Source organism: Rana temporaria, chromosome 7 (assembly GCF_905171775.1).
Source record: "Rana temporaria chromosome 7, aRanTem1.1, whole genome shotgun sequence".
Lineage (NCBI taxonomy): Eukaryota > Metazoa > Chordata > Amphibia > Anura > Ranidae > Rana > Rana temporaria.
Window position 1 is genome coordinate 169,480,486 of NC_053495.1, and position 15,225 is coordinate 169,495,710.

At 42.0% G+C, this 15,225-nt stretch overlaps 1 protein-coding gene across 1 annotated transcript in view; it reads left to right on the forward strand.

Annotated features, from left to right (window-relative positions):
• TTC4 (tetratricopeptide repeat domain 4) overlaps positions 1 to 2,136 on the forward strand; it is a 25,330-nt gene extending 23,194 nt beyond the window's left edge. The window contains exons 9-11 of the mRNA XM_040360414.1: positions 1 to 7; positions 785 to 867; positions 1,551 to 2,136. The exon at positions 1 to 7 is cut by the window's left edge and continues 78 nt beyond it. Coding sequence (XP_040216348.1) covers positions 1 to 7; positions 785 to 867; positions 1,551 to 1,653 — 193 coding nt within the window. The 3' untranslated portion in view covers positions 1,654 to 2,136. The remainder of the gene's footprint in view (positions 8 to 784; positions 868 to 1,550) is intronic.
• The last annotated feature ends 13,089 nt before the right edge of the window (positions 2,137 to 15,225 follow it).

Sequence of the window (15,225 nt, forward strand, 5' to 3'; positions counted from 1 at the left end):
TCTAGAGGTTAGTGCACTAGAGACAGACTGAGCATTTCTACAGATGTTAGAATAACTCTAGGAATTTCTGTTTTCATCTTAACTGTCCCTTTAACCACTTAACCCCCGGACCATATTGCTGGTCAAAGATCAGAGCACTTTTTGCGATTCGGCACTGCGTCGCTTTAACTGACAATTGCGCGGTCGTGCGACGTGGCTCCCAAATAAAATTGGCGTCCTTTTTTCCCCACAAATAGAGCTTTATTTTGGTGGTATTTAATCACTTGGGCTTGGGCAGAATATGCATAGTTTTGGAATGATATATTTGCACAAATTTAACATAGATGGAACGAAATCTGCTGAACTGGTTGAATCTCATACCTTCTATGGCTGTTACCTTTTGAACAGGCTTGTTGGGGGGGAAAAAAATTGTCAGCAATGCGGCCAATTCCTCTATCCTGCTCGCTTGTGTGGATAGGGGAATTGGTTCAGTTTTTCAATGTATGGCCGACTTTAAAGCAGGTTCATGATCTATACTGTAGCACATTTGGAGTTCTATATTTACATGACCTTGTTAATTCCAATATTCTATGCGTATAAAACAGCAGGTAATCTTTATATTTTTCTTCAAATACTTAATGTCATTAATGAGAGAGTGGGTGAGATACTTGAAAAAAGTGCAACACATGCAAACTGGATCGCCTCTGGGCGATGGCACAGTAGTAGTGTTTCTAATATTCCATATAAGCATTTTCCAACGCCTTACATTATTCTGGTAACTAATATATTGTACCTGTCTGTGTAGGTTTACTTTGAGGATGAAGACTCTGAATGTTTCTACCAGGTGGATCCAGACAGCACCTTGCTGGAAACCATGCAGCACAGCAGGTGAGATGACTAAGGGATACCATCAATTTCATAGTTCTATATGAGCTATTGCTGCCTTCATTGTCTAGTCGCAGGCTGGGGTCATGGATGAGACTAGGCTGTACTGCTTAAAGCGGTGTTCCGCCCAAATAAAAATTAAAACCAGCAGCTACACATACTGCAGCTGATGGCTTTTAATAAATAGACACTTTTCCTGGAGTACAGCAATGTCGGCACCGGCAGCTGATGTTTCCATCAGCTGTCGGGGGGTGCTGCCGCCGCCATTGCGGGTAAGGGTACCTGGCAGTGTAGACTTCCGGCTTCACGCTGGGAACCCTACTATGCATGCGCGAGGCCCGCTTCTCTCTCCTACTGGCCTGGTGGCCGGAGGAGGAGGGAGCCCCGCGCTGACGTCACAGGCCGCGGCCCGAACTCCTGGAAGTGGTAAAGGGTACCTGTCAAAGACCGATATCCTGTCGTCGTTGGCCTGGACATCTAGGCATGAATGATCCCCTGATGATCCCAGGGTTCTTACTTGACTTACTGTAATTGTTCACGCACACTGTGACCACATTCACACTGAAGTCTGTCTGGTCCCATGCAGAAGATAAAGCTGAACTAAGACAGCTCAGACTTTTATGTCCGGTAAAATGTTTGCTTCTGAAATCATATGTTCAACCTTCCTTTGTATTTTATCTTTACAGATTTCGTGTAAAAGCTGGAACTCCATCATTTTTAATATTTGTGAAGCAATCTCCCTTCTGCAGGAAATACTTTTCAGATAAGAAATTACAGAGGATATGCTGATATTTTATAGATAAACTATGTGAACTTTGACCTGGACGTAATGTGTGTCACGCTGGCTTTATTTTTAATTGCTATTTGATTTGCTATCATGGACACTGCAGTGCTCCTTGGGAAATCTTGGCTTAACATTCAGCCTCAGTGGGTGCACCTCCTGTACATTAAAAATAAAGTACATTTTTGATACAAAGGTTGTGCTTGGCCACAAAAAATATTTCTCTTTAAGCTGACAGTGAATATACTGTATCAGCACGCTCAGCTCTTCCATGTGTACAGAAGCTGTGACCAGCAGCTTTTTATCTCTGATCTGAGACAAGAGAACAGTGGAGGATTTTCTGAACGTTTCCAGCTATATTGGTTCAGTTTTCCTTCAACATTGGTGTGCTGACAGTATCTGTTATGGCCATTTATTTCATTAGACTCCTGATCGTGAAACTGAACTGGGAGAGCTATGGAATAAAAGGCAACAGTACCCAAATCCTTTGACTTGGAATTCAGAGTGTCATATTTATTCTGTAATATCAGATGAAGGCAATTCAATGTGTATGTACAGCCAGTAGTTTGTTCTTCAGCTTTGAACTGAGTGAGGTAGGATTAGAAACATCTGTTGGGGTTTAATTGCTAACTGGATCTCAGTTGGGCTTACTATACACATTACAATTTTACCATACAAACTCTGTGCAATCAACATTACAAATATGTTTTCGTGTGCCCCTGGACGAAGTAAGTTATTACGAAACTGACGTAGGGCGGAGCGGCGTACTGACGTCACCTCGAGCTCCATATGGTTCCCCAGTAGGACGGGTGTCTGAGTTTGTTTACTGGCTGGCACACCAGACTATATGCCTATTTTGATCTGCAATACTGTAAGTGCATTACCAACTTCTTAATACATTTTTGTATACGTTTAACGCACTATGTGGCGCATCGATAATTTTTCATATATCGTTATATCTGCTGATGATTCCTGTTCGCTATTGGACGAGAGTAACTGCCTAAGAATCGGATTTGTTTTGGCTGTTTTCTGGAGTGAGAATCTTGATTACATGCACATAGTAATCCTCCATTATAGGGGATCATAGCAAGCTGGTAAGAAGTCATTTCTGCTGATTGGTGGAGGATTCATCACGTTTTTGGACACGATAGTTTATCAATTTATGGACTTTTTTTGCACTAAGTACTGGTGTTCATTATTATCAATTATTTATGGACTACATATATTTTTTAGGAATTTTTTTGAATCATATTTATTGGTCATTACTAATATATTAATTCAATTTTCACGTTTATCACCTTTTGAATTAAGGGAATTGTTTATTTATGTTAATATCATTGTTTATCACTAACCTGGTTTTGGGTATATATATAATTTTTTGGGGTGATTTATTTTTCCAATTTATTATTAATATCACAAGGTTAGGGGGTCATCGCAATTTATTTTTCTTTTCATGTTTTCATTTCTGTCTGTGTTGCTTGGAGACTTAAGGCGCGTACACACGATCGGATTTTCCGACCGGAATTGTGTGATGACAGGCTGCCGGATAATCCGACCGTTTGTACGCTCCATCGGACAATCTTTGTCGGAATTTCCGACAACAAATGTGGGATAGCATGCTTTATAATGTTCCGACAACAAATGTGTCTTGTCGGATTTTTCGATCATGTGTACTCAAGTCCGTCAGAGATAAAACTACAAAGTACAAACACGCATGTTTAGAAACATTAGCAGAAGTTGCCCAAAGGGTGGGCTAAAGAGCTGAACAAAACACGTAGTTTCGTGTTTGTTGGACGACAATTATTTTCTATTTTGTATGCAAGACAAATTCACTGCCAATGCCCTTCGGACAAAAGTCCTACGCTTTGTCCGTGGAAAATCCAATTGTGTGTATCGGGCTTTACCCTTACTTTCCATCTAGCAAAACAGTTCTCACCAGGACAAGAAGTGAAGAGCAATCTCTATAATGGAGCCCCGGGTTAGCAATAAAATCTGACACTTACAGCCGCGGACAAAAGTTTCGAGAATGACACAAATATTCATTTTCACAAGGTCTGCTGCTTCAGTGTTTTTCGATCTTCTTTTTGTCAGATGTTACTATGGTATACTGAAGTATAATTACAAGCATTTCAAGTGTCTCAGGCCTTTGTTGACAATTGCATTAAGTTTATGTAAAGAGTTAATATCTGCAGTGTTGACCTTTCTTTTTCAAGACCTCTGCCATTCGCCCTGGCATGCTGTCAATCAACTTCTGGGTCACATCCTGACAGATGGCAGCCCATTCTTCCATAACGAATGCTTGGAGTTTTTAGAATGTGTGAGGGCTTTTCTTGTTCACTCGCCTCTTGTGGATTGACCCTAAGTTTTCAATGGGATTAAGGTCTGGGGACGTTTCCTGGCCATGGACCCAAAATTTCCATGTTTTGTTCCCCAAGCCACTTGGTTATCACTTGTGCCGTATGGCAAGGTGCTCGATCATGCTGGAAAAGGCATTGTTCATCACCAAACTGTCCTTGGATGGTTGGGAGAAGTTGCTCTCGGGGGATGTTTTCGTACCATTCTTTATTCACGGCGGTGTTCTTACGCAAAATTGTGAGGGAGCCCCCTCCCTTATCTGAGAAGCAACCCCACCCATGAATGGTCTCGGGATGCTTTACTGTTGGCACAACACAGGACTGATGGTAGCGCTCACCTTTTCTTCTCTGGACAAGGTTTTTTTTTTGGATGTCCCAAACAATCAGAAAGGGGAATCATCTGAGAAAATGACTTTACCCCAGTCTTCAGCAGTCCAATCCCTGTACCATTTGCAGAATATCAGTCTGTCCCTAATGTTTTTCCTGGAGAGAAGCGACTTATTTTCTGCCCTTGACATTGGACCATCCTCCAAACGTCTTCACTCAATGTGTGCAGATGTCCTCACACCTTCCTGCTGCCACTGGTGGTGCCCCCATTCCGCAGCCGTATCAACTGTAGGAGATGGTCCTGGCGCCTGCTGGACTTTCTTGGGCGCCATGAAGCTTTCTTCACAAATGCAGTGGAAATATGTCTAGCTCCAACAGAATACAGTACATGCAATGAATGGAGGCTAAAGCATGAAAAAGAAGGTACGAAGTACTAAAGCATTCCCTAGCTACAGATCGAGGTAGGGACAAAAATTATTTAAAGGCAAACCAACAACAATGTATGTGTAACTTAACACCTGTGTGCATAAGATTTTATACTGCCTACATAAATCATGTTTTAAAGGAATACTGGAACCCACCGGTGACATTGTAGATGTCTGATAACTGCAGTGCTTGTGTATGACCACAAGATGTCCTTAGAAGGTCAGCCATGAACACCCAGCCAGCTCGCCACCTACCAGCACTGTCTTGACCACGAATAAGAGTAGTATTGGTTCATTGGAGGGGTTTTTAGTTCCTTTTGGCCCAACTCCTACACCACAGAAGACATTGGGCTAGATTCAGCAAGGATTTACGCCAGCGTATCTATAGATACGCCGCGTAAATTCAAAGCTGCGCCGGTGTATCTTCTTTCTGTATTCAGAAAGCAAGATACGCCGAAATTAGCCTAAGATCCGACTGGCGTAAGTCTCTTACACCTTCGTATCTTAGGGTGCATATTTACACTGGCTGCTAGGTGGCGCTTCTGTCATTTTCGGCGTAGAATATGCAAATGACCTAGATACGGCGATTCACAAACGTACGTACGCCCGGCGGAATTTTTTTCGTCGTTTGCATAAGGCTTTTCCGGCGTATCGTTGCTCCTGCTTCTATGAGGCGTACGCAATGTTAAGTATGGACGTCGTTCCCGCGTCAAATTTTTAATTTTTTACGTCGTTTGCGTAAGTCTTTCGCGAATAGGGCTTTGCGTAAATTACGTCCACGTCGAAAGCATTGACGATTTGCGGCGGAATTTCGAGCATGCGCACTGGGATTCTTTCAAGAACGGCGCATGCGCCATTCGTTAAAGATGTCATTTACGTGGGGTCATGTTTTATTTACATAAAACACGCCCACCTCTTGCAAATTTGAATTCGACGCTCTTACACCGGCTGATTTACGCTACGCCGCCGCAACTTACGGAGCAAGTGCTTTGTGAATACTGCACTTGCCTGTCTAAGTTGCGGCGGCGTAGCGTAAATAACATACGCTACGCCCGCACAAACTTACAACAGGCTACTTGAATCTAGCCCATAGTTTCCATGCATTGCACTGATGATAACCAACAAGCATCAAACCGTTGTATGGCGTTTGGAATAAATCAGTTTATATTAATATTATATTATCCACTTTGGCTTTCCCACCGGTTTACCCCTTATGGACCAGAGCAATTTTCAGATTTCTGCTATGAGCTTGTTTATTCAGTGATCACTTTGTCATTATTTAAGATAATGTAATACATTTCTTTTTAAGGACAAACAAGGCTTTCTTTTGTCCTGCAACAATCTTTTTCTTTTTTTTTTCCACAATCCTTGGACAATTAAACCACTTCAGCCCCGGACCATTTGGGTTGTCAAAGACCAGGCCATATATATATATATATATATATATATATATATATATATATATTCCTCAGTTTAGGCCGATACGTAGTCTACATATTTTTGGTAAAAAAAAAATCGCAATAAGTGTTTATTGAATGGTTTGCACAAAAGTTATAGGGGATAGTTTTATGGCATTTTTATTTATTTTTTTACTAGTAATGGCGGCCATCAGTGTGGTGGGTTTTTTTTGACTGCGACATTATGGCGGACACTTAGGACACTTTTGACACATTATTGTATTCTATACATAATGTACGGGTTCTATAATAGTAACAGTATCCTGGGCTTCCCACGCAGTATCTCGGGAATGATTGGGAATAAAAAGCCTTGATAGTGTGATATCGCTTTAAACGTTTTATTAAACAAATAAGAACAAACCCCCAGTGGGGTACTCGCATGTCCCAGGCGTGTTAGTGCACCACTCTGTGTATGGCATGAAATTCCCCCTGATGAAGATACGATACCCTGTATCGAACACGTGTATGGGAGGGGCCAATACTACACTACATACACCATTCCAAAACCAGCCGCTGTAATATTTCATGCCATACAGAGGGGGTCCTTCTACACAAGTGCATGAGCATCATGGGAAATGTAGTTTCAAAACATCTGGGGTGCCAAGGTTCGCCATCACTGCCCTATCCTGAACATAACGTAGTGATGACATCCGACCAATGATACCATCGTAGTGAAAGGCCCAGCAAAGCCAAATTAACACTTTGCATTTCCCAGGGATGCATCTAATAGGCGTCCATTACAAACGCCGCCTTGAAAAAGGAGAAGTGTAAAAGACATTGGCTAATTGACTCTTCCAAGCTAAACAAAGGGGTGGATTCAGTAAGCAATTGCGTCTGCGTATCCATAGATACGCAGCGCAATTGCTTAGTTGCGCCGGCATAACGACTTTTCTGTATTCAGAAAGCTTGTTACGCCGACTGCAGCCTAAGATATGACTGGCATAAGGCTCGTATGCTGTCGTATCGTAGGCTGCATTCTTACGATGGCCGCTAGGTGGTGTTCCCGTAGTGGTCAGCGTAGAGTATGCAAATTGCATACTCACGCCGATTCACAACCCTACGCGCGCCCGGCGTATGCATTTTACGTTGTTTGCGTTCGTCAGGTTCCGCGTAAGGCTGCTCCTGCTATTAGCAGGGGCAGCCAATGCTAAGTATACCCGTCGTTCCCGCGTCGCGATGTTTGAAAATTACGTCGTTTGCGTAAGTGAATCGTGAATGGCGCTGGACGCCATTTACGTTCACGTTAAAGCAAATGACGTCCTTGCGACGTCATTTGCCGCAATGCGCGTCCGGAAAGTTTCCCGACGGAGCATGCGCACTACGTTCGGCGCGGGAACGCGCCTAATTTAAATGATCCACGCCCCCTACGGGATCATTTAAATTACGCGCGCTTACACCGGCCATTTTTACGGAGCGCCCACGCAAATTACGGAGCTACTGCTACGTGAATGAAGCGTAGCACAGGTAATTTACGGAGGCGTAGCGTTAAAATGGTACGCTGCGCCTCCGTAAGAGTGCGCAGCCCTACCTGAATCTAGGCCAGTGTGTTTTGCTTTTGTTGCAAACTGTTTCCAAACAATAAAATAAGTTTGATTGCTGGAGGTGTCGATAACTGGAAAAATATATTGCATATTTTGCCACAACAAGAACAGTCTGCATATCATCTTGCTTCTGTTGGAAGGCGGAATGAGTTATTTATGAGGCTTGGATCAAGAAAAACGATTGACCGGACTTACCAGAGGTTATTAACAACAGAAACTTGGCACTGGCAAAGAAAGTGTTCTCCAGTGCCTTGTAGCCATCATCCAATATCTCAGTAAGCAGCGTTTGGGTTTCAGAGGTAGCAACAACACGCGTTACAGTGCAAACAATGGTAATTATTTGCAACTGGTGGAAATGATTTGATACAGTGATGCAGAACCACCTTAAAAAAATAACAAATTCTGAAATTCATTGCCATTATCTGGGAAACGATATACAAAATTTGATTGGCCTTATTTCTAAAGAAATAACTAGACGGATTCTACTACTAATAAAAATGGCAAATACCATTCCAAATTTTTTGACTGCACCCCAGATATTGCTCTTGTGGCACAGATGACCATCATTGTTAGGTTTGTGTCAATCATACAAGGGGACTCAATAACCGCAAGCCCTGAAGTGAAAATCGAAGAAAGGTTTCTTGGATTCATCCCAGTTCAACTGGAGAAGTGTTGACTGAATTTACCATTAAGCGATATGAGAGGCCAACAAGCCTATGGCAATGGGTCCAACATGAAAGGCAAGCATTCTGGTGTTCAGAAGAGAATCAAGGATTTGAATTTATTCTATATACCTTGCAGCGCTCATTCTTTAAACCTTGTTGTCAATGATGCTGTTGTGTGGAAGCCAGTTCATTTTTTTTTAAAACCCTGCAGAAAATATATGTTTTTTTTGTCTGGCTCTACAAATCGTGGGACATCTTAAAGAGGCATTTTGGTAGGCTGATGATGAAGCCACTATCAAATACAAGATGGTCTAGTACAGGGGTGCCCAACCTTTTGAAGAGCAAGGGCCACTTAAGAGACTTGGTAACCGGTTGCGGGCCACAATGAGCAGAGCGGGTTGATGGCAGCCCACTCGGCTCTATAGCTCTATTACTCGCAGGTAATAGAAGTCTATGGCTCAGTGCAGGTAACCCACAGGTGCACTTCTCTGTACCTGTGGATCAGTTTGAATGCAGCCCAGTAACCACTGCAGAACAGATATACCCATATATACACACTGTAATTTTAGTAACAAACTTACCTTTAATAACCGTATTCTATTCTATTTTATTCCATCCCAGTGCAGGAGGTCGTGGGCCACACTGGAGGGCTCCGCGGGCCACGTGTGGCCCCCGGGCCACTAGTTGGGCACCCCTGGTCTAGTAGAATTGATGCCATTCGTCCTTTTCAGATTTTAAATAGTTGAAATATATGGCCCACTGATGGCAATTAAAGAAGACCCGGCATTTGCTATTCTTGCAAGAAGTGAGGCTGCTTCTTTGGCAAAAGAGCTGAACAGCCGCCTTACATTTTTGTGTTGAACAGTAATGTGCTTTAACATATTAAGTAGCATTAATGAAGTAATCAAACTTCTACAGTCAAACAATTTACTTGCCTGATGTTGTGGAGCTTTTAGAAGCCAGTAAAACCTACCGTATATACTCGAGTATAAACCAACCCGAATATAAGCCGAGGCACCTAATTTTACCACAAAAAAATGGGAAAACGTATTGACTCGAGTATAAGCCTAGGTTGTCCATCTGCATGCCTCAGTGTGCCCATGCCTCACTGTGCCCATGCCTGACGTTTAACATGGGAGTCTATGGAAGGGGTGTCTGGCTTTTAAAAATCGGTGCTCCCTGGTCGTAGGTCCCCCAGACAACAAACTTTGCATATTTGTAGAGGAGAAATTGGGCTACATGTGTGGCAAGTTTCGGGTCCAGGGGACCTACGACCGGCCAGTACTGGGTCCCCAAAATCACCGAAGAAATTACCGTTTAACATGGGAGTCTATAGAAGGGGTGCCTGGCTTTGAAATATCGGTGCTCCCAGGCCGTAGGTTCCCTGGACAACAACCCTTTCACACTTGTAGAGAAAGAGTGGGGCTACATGTGTGCTAAGTTTGGGGTCCAGGAGAATGGTACCGGGTCCCCAAAGTCCGGGAGATCAGGCACAAAAAGGTGACTCGAGTATAAGCCGAGGGGGGCATTTTCAGCACTCAAAAAATTGCTGAAAAACTCTGCTTATACTTGAGTATATACGGTACTTGGAAACTTATCGGCCTGATAATGTATTTGAGGAGTTACTTGCGAAGCACGGACAATGGCACTGGAATGGAAATGGATCCTGTGTTCCCTTATACAATGCAGAGAAAAAAGAAGATACTTTTTCCCGAGATACAAGATGATTAGGGTGACCACATTTCCAAACTACCATTCAGGGACACCCTCCCTTCCCAAAAATCAGCTTGTGCTGTAACGAATCACAGCACAGTGATTGGACACAAGAGGCGGGATTTATGATTTCTCCAATCACAAGCTAAGGGCAGGATTGTGCTCCTCCAGGCATTCCCAGCCAGGACAAGTACTGTCAGTGAGTAAAGCGATGATTTGGCGGCTTTTTTTGGGGGCATCAGATTGCCCCGGGGGGGTGGCTGTGTCCGTTTCATTCCGGGACACTGTATTGTCCTGGAAAGAAGGTGCCCGGGACAGACCTGCAAAATGTGGGACTGTCCCGGGCCACATGGTCACCCTAAAGATGATCCGATCCAAGATCCCCAAAAACAGTTTAAAGTTGAGTGTTTCTACACTATTTTGGATGTCATAATTAAATCTGTTGAGGAGAAATTTGAACAGCTTACAGGTCATAGCAACTATTTTCAGTTTTTGTACAAAATCAGGAAACTTAAAGACATGGTTAGGAAATAGCAAATCTTGAACAGCTGTATGAAGTTACAAGACGTGTTAACTGATGTAAAGACCAAGGATGAAGATATTGATGGAATGAAGCTGATTGTCTTGGCTCCTGTTATGTCAGCAAGCATGAAACCAATTGACATTCTGGAATACGCAGTCAGGAGTGGTTGTCCAAATGTAGCTATAGCACTTTGCATACTGTTGACACTCCCCTTCACAGTGGTTTTAGGTGAAAGAAGCTTCTCAAAATTGAAAATTACTTGCATTCTTCAATGTCACAAGTACGGCTGGTGGGTCTTGCCACTCTGTCTATTGAGAATGCCATTGCTCAAGAGATTGAGTTTAAAATATTGCTGAAGGAGTTTGCTAATGCTAAAGCAAGGAAGGTCAATTTTTTGTAGACCCAATAGCCTTAGTTAAAACATGCTTGAACAGCTTCAAAGAGCATTATTGATTGTTTTTAGGTTTGCACTGTTATATGTTTTTTTTGCATTATAATTGAATTTATAATTTGCTCTTTTGTACTGTAGTTTTTTTTTTTCTTGTAGCAAATTTATTGAGAGACGTTAGAAATATTGAAATGTTATATCTCTCTAGTCTCATAGTGTATTTTTATTTTTTTAATGTTATGTTTCTAAAACGTTATGTTTTTTATATGTCTTATTTTTGTGAGTCTTGTTGCCAGTTGATACACATGCAAGGCTGCTATGTTATGTTTTGCAAATGATAAGATGTTTACAATTAAAATCTACTATTTTACTGTTTATCTTTTTTAATTATTTGATCCAAAAGCTGGTTTGGGGGCAAAACTGTAAAATTTTGAAAAATTAGCGGTTCTAGTAAAGTGTTGCATGCAAAATAGTAGCAGCAGTCATTGAAAAGGTATACATGGGCTGGGCAAAGGGGGTGAAGTCAGGGGTGGAGCCAAGGGGGGGGGGGGGTGGCAAAATAAAGTTTCATCTAGAGTGGCAAAAATCCTTGCACCTGGGTTCAGGCTATTAGGGTCTGCCTGAATTCTACTTTCTATGTGCGGAAGGTGAATTCCCTGTTCTTAGTCATTAATGGTTCTAGGAAAGGACACATGGCCTCTCTTCATACACCATTTTCAGGTGAATCTGTCAGACTGTGTCAGGTCTGGAACCCATAGGCGTGCGCACAGGGTGTGCCTGGGCACACCCTTATCACCCTGTGTGGTGCAGATTGCATTGAAATATACTGCGTTTAAACGCGCACTAACGCACAGGAAAATACAGCGTTAAACGGCACATAACACCCTGAAATATACAACGTTAAACGTGCACTAATGCACAGAAATATGCTGCATTAAATGTGCAGCAACACACTGGAATATACTGCGTTAAACATGCAGTAATGCACAGAAATATACTGTGTTAAGTGTGCAGTAACGCACAGAAATAGACCATTCACCAAAGCACCCTAATGGGGCTCCTAAAATAAATATATAATAAAAATAAAAAACTACCAACACTGTCCACTGCCCTACTGACACCATCCACCGCTCTGCTGACACCATCAGTATACTGTATATACACATGCAAATATGTTTGAGCTTTGGGGTGCACACCCTAATGCAATAGGCTGCGCACACCTATGCTGGAACCTCAGTTTCCTGTTACTGCTCATTCTACCAAGGCTCTGAGACAGTGCATCTTGGGCTTTTCACCACTGTGCCTCTGTTTATCAGGTTTGCAAGGCAGCTACATGGTTGTCATGTGACCAGTTTACTGAGTTCTATAGAGTTGACCACAAATAATACCTGCGCTAAGGCTCAATTTACAAAAAGAAAGCAGCTTAGACATAGGAAGGTGCAGCACAAATGTTAAAAATAGACAGAGTTTGATGCAGGGAGAACAAAAACAGGTGCAAACTGCAAAGACAATCAAGTCCTTGGGTGAATTATAAACTCATAAAGGAATGTGACACACAGACCTTCACCACCAAACCACATGGACAGCCTCTTACCAATTAGACCTGACCTTATGGTCAGAAAGCACTCATGACTCCCTTTAGAAATGGAACATCTCTCCAGATTTTCCTAGGATAACTAAATACAGTAAAATGTCCTATCCTGATGACCATCCACACTCTCAATAGGTGATCTCATAGTGCAGCAAGCTAGTTAAAATCAAAAGTAGGCATGTGCACTGCCAAAAAAATGTTAGTTTTCACTTCATTTCTTGCTTTCTTCAGAAATTCGGAATTTAAAAAAATTCGGAAATTCAAAACATTTGCAATTCGAAAATTTGGGATTCAGAAATTTGAAAATCCATATTTTCAAATTCTCAATTTTCGAATTTTCAAATCTCCGATTTTAAAATGTAGGAATTTGGATTTCAAATTAGAAAATTAGAAATTTGAAAATTCCAAAATTTGAAAATTCCAAAATTCAGAAATTCTAAATTTGGATTGTCGAATTTTAAATTTTCGAATTTCCTAACTTTCTAATTTTCTGATTTTTGGATTTTGGTTTTTCAAATTTTGGAATTTCTAATTTCGAATTTCCGAACTTAGAATTTTCGAATTTCCTAACTTGTAGATTTTGCGAAATTCAACATTTCGGATATTTGGAAATTTCAGAAATTTTGGAAATTTCGGAATTAACTAATTTGTCAAAAGTTGTTAAAAAATATATTTGGAACTAAACGAATTCCACATGTCTAATCAAAAGTTTATTCCAGATAAAAATAATACACCCACATATAAAACCTTAGAAAATTGCATGGGAAAATTTCTAACCAACAAAATGGCCACTGCATTTGGTGCATAATGACTCAAACCTACGTGTTTCATCATCAATGACATTATCGGGGGCATAGCTAAGACCCAACATCACGCTGTTTATATTTAGGAAGGGAAAAAGGGCACATCCTACTCAACTAATTGCGCTCCAGAGGCTGGAAACAATAGGCAGAAGACTGTAAATAGCACATAGAAGGTGGGAGAACTTGACCACCATACTGACTGCGCTGCTACACACCCTAACCTACTCCAAGCTAAAAAAACTGCCAAATTGAACTAAATTGTAACATAAAAAAAATTGTGACTATAAAAAAAATATCTAATTGTGTAAAATATAAACCCACTGTACCTCTGTGATCAGCTGTGATGGGACACAGCTGATCACATGGTAAAAAGCTGCTAATTGTCTATTTACCTCAATCTGTGATCAGCAGTGTCCTACGGGCACTGCGATCACAGCGTGCACCACCCACGCCCTGCAGTGGGCAAGTGGCGGCCATGATCACAGGAGGACTTCAATAGACACCCTTCCGGGACTAGCAGTGCGCACTGTATCCTTTGTTTGGCTATAGCGTGAGTGGTTAAAATGGTATGTTATCTATTTTGAATGAAATATGGATTTATGAGATTTGCGTATCATTGCATTCTGTTTTTATGTAGATTTTACACAGTCCCAACTTTTTTGGAATTGGGGTTGTATTTCTGGCCAATTTTCCTTTTGATAATGAAAAAGAATTGGAAGAGTGGGTGGCACGCATTAACCATATTGCTGCGATAGAGGAGCTGATACATACTGCACAAGATAGAATCTCTAGCTTTTCCTATGTTTGGGAAGACTGGTTTACATTTAGGAATACGCTTACCTATCAGGACCTTATCAAGACGGTGTGATGAATAATAGTGTGCAAGGTGAGCCGGCTTTGCATCTGTTGTATGATAAGGTCGACTTTTTTCTTTATCAACATAGTAGATGGAAAGGGTAGCTGGTGGATTCCCCACCCCCTCTTCGGGCATTCGAGTTCAGTTGACCCTCTCTCCCCATCCCCCCCCCCCCCTTGCTGCTTCCCCCCCTTTTTTTTCTTCTTTTTTTTCTTTTTGTCTCTCTCCCCCCTCGTTAGAGGAAACGGTTCTTTAAGGACTAAGGCAAAAGTAAACCAAAGGCCCTGTTCTGGTGTAGCAGGCGACCTGAGTCCTCATCCCATCTTTCTGGGGGTTCTTTGTACGTGTGTATATCTTCCCCCTTCTATGGGGTGGAGAATCTAGAAACACTGAAGTATACCCATGTTATCTTGAGCCTTTTGTGATAGTTGGGCACATAGGGCCAGATTCACGTAGACTAGCGGCGGCGTAATGTATCGTATCGCGAAGTGACGTCATTTTTTCGAACGGCGACGACGTGCGTAGCGTACTTTCGTATTCCCGGACATTTTACGCAAAACAAAATTTTTTTTCATTTCGACGCGGGAACGACGGCCATACTTTAAACAGCACATACGTGTGCTGTCTAAAGTTAGGGCAGGTCAAACGACGCCTAAAATTGCGATGGGAAACTATACTAGCAACTCCCCCCAGCGGCGGCCGCGGTACTGCATCCTAAGATCCGACAGTGTAAAACAATTACACCTGTCGGATCTTAGGGCTATCTATGCGTAACTGATTCTATGAATCAGTCGCATAGATACTCTGAGAGATACGACGGAGTATCTGAGATACTCCGTCGTATCTCCGCTGTGAATCTAGCCCATAGTTTCCTTTTTACTTAGGCTGATGACGATCTTATATTGGCTGAAAGTGTTATTTGGGCTTCATTAAGATT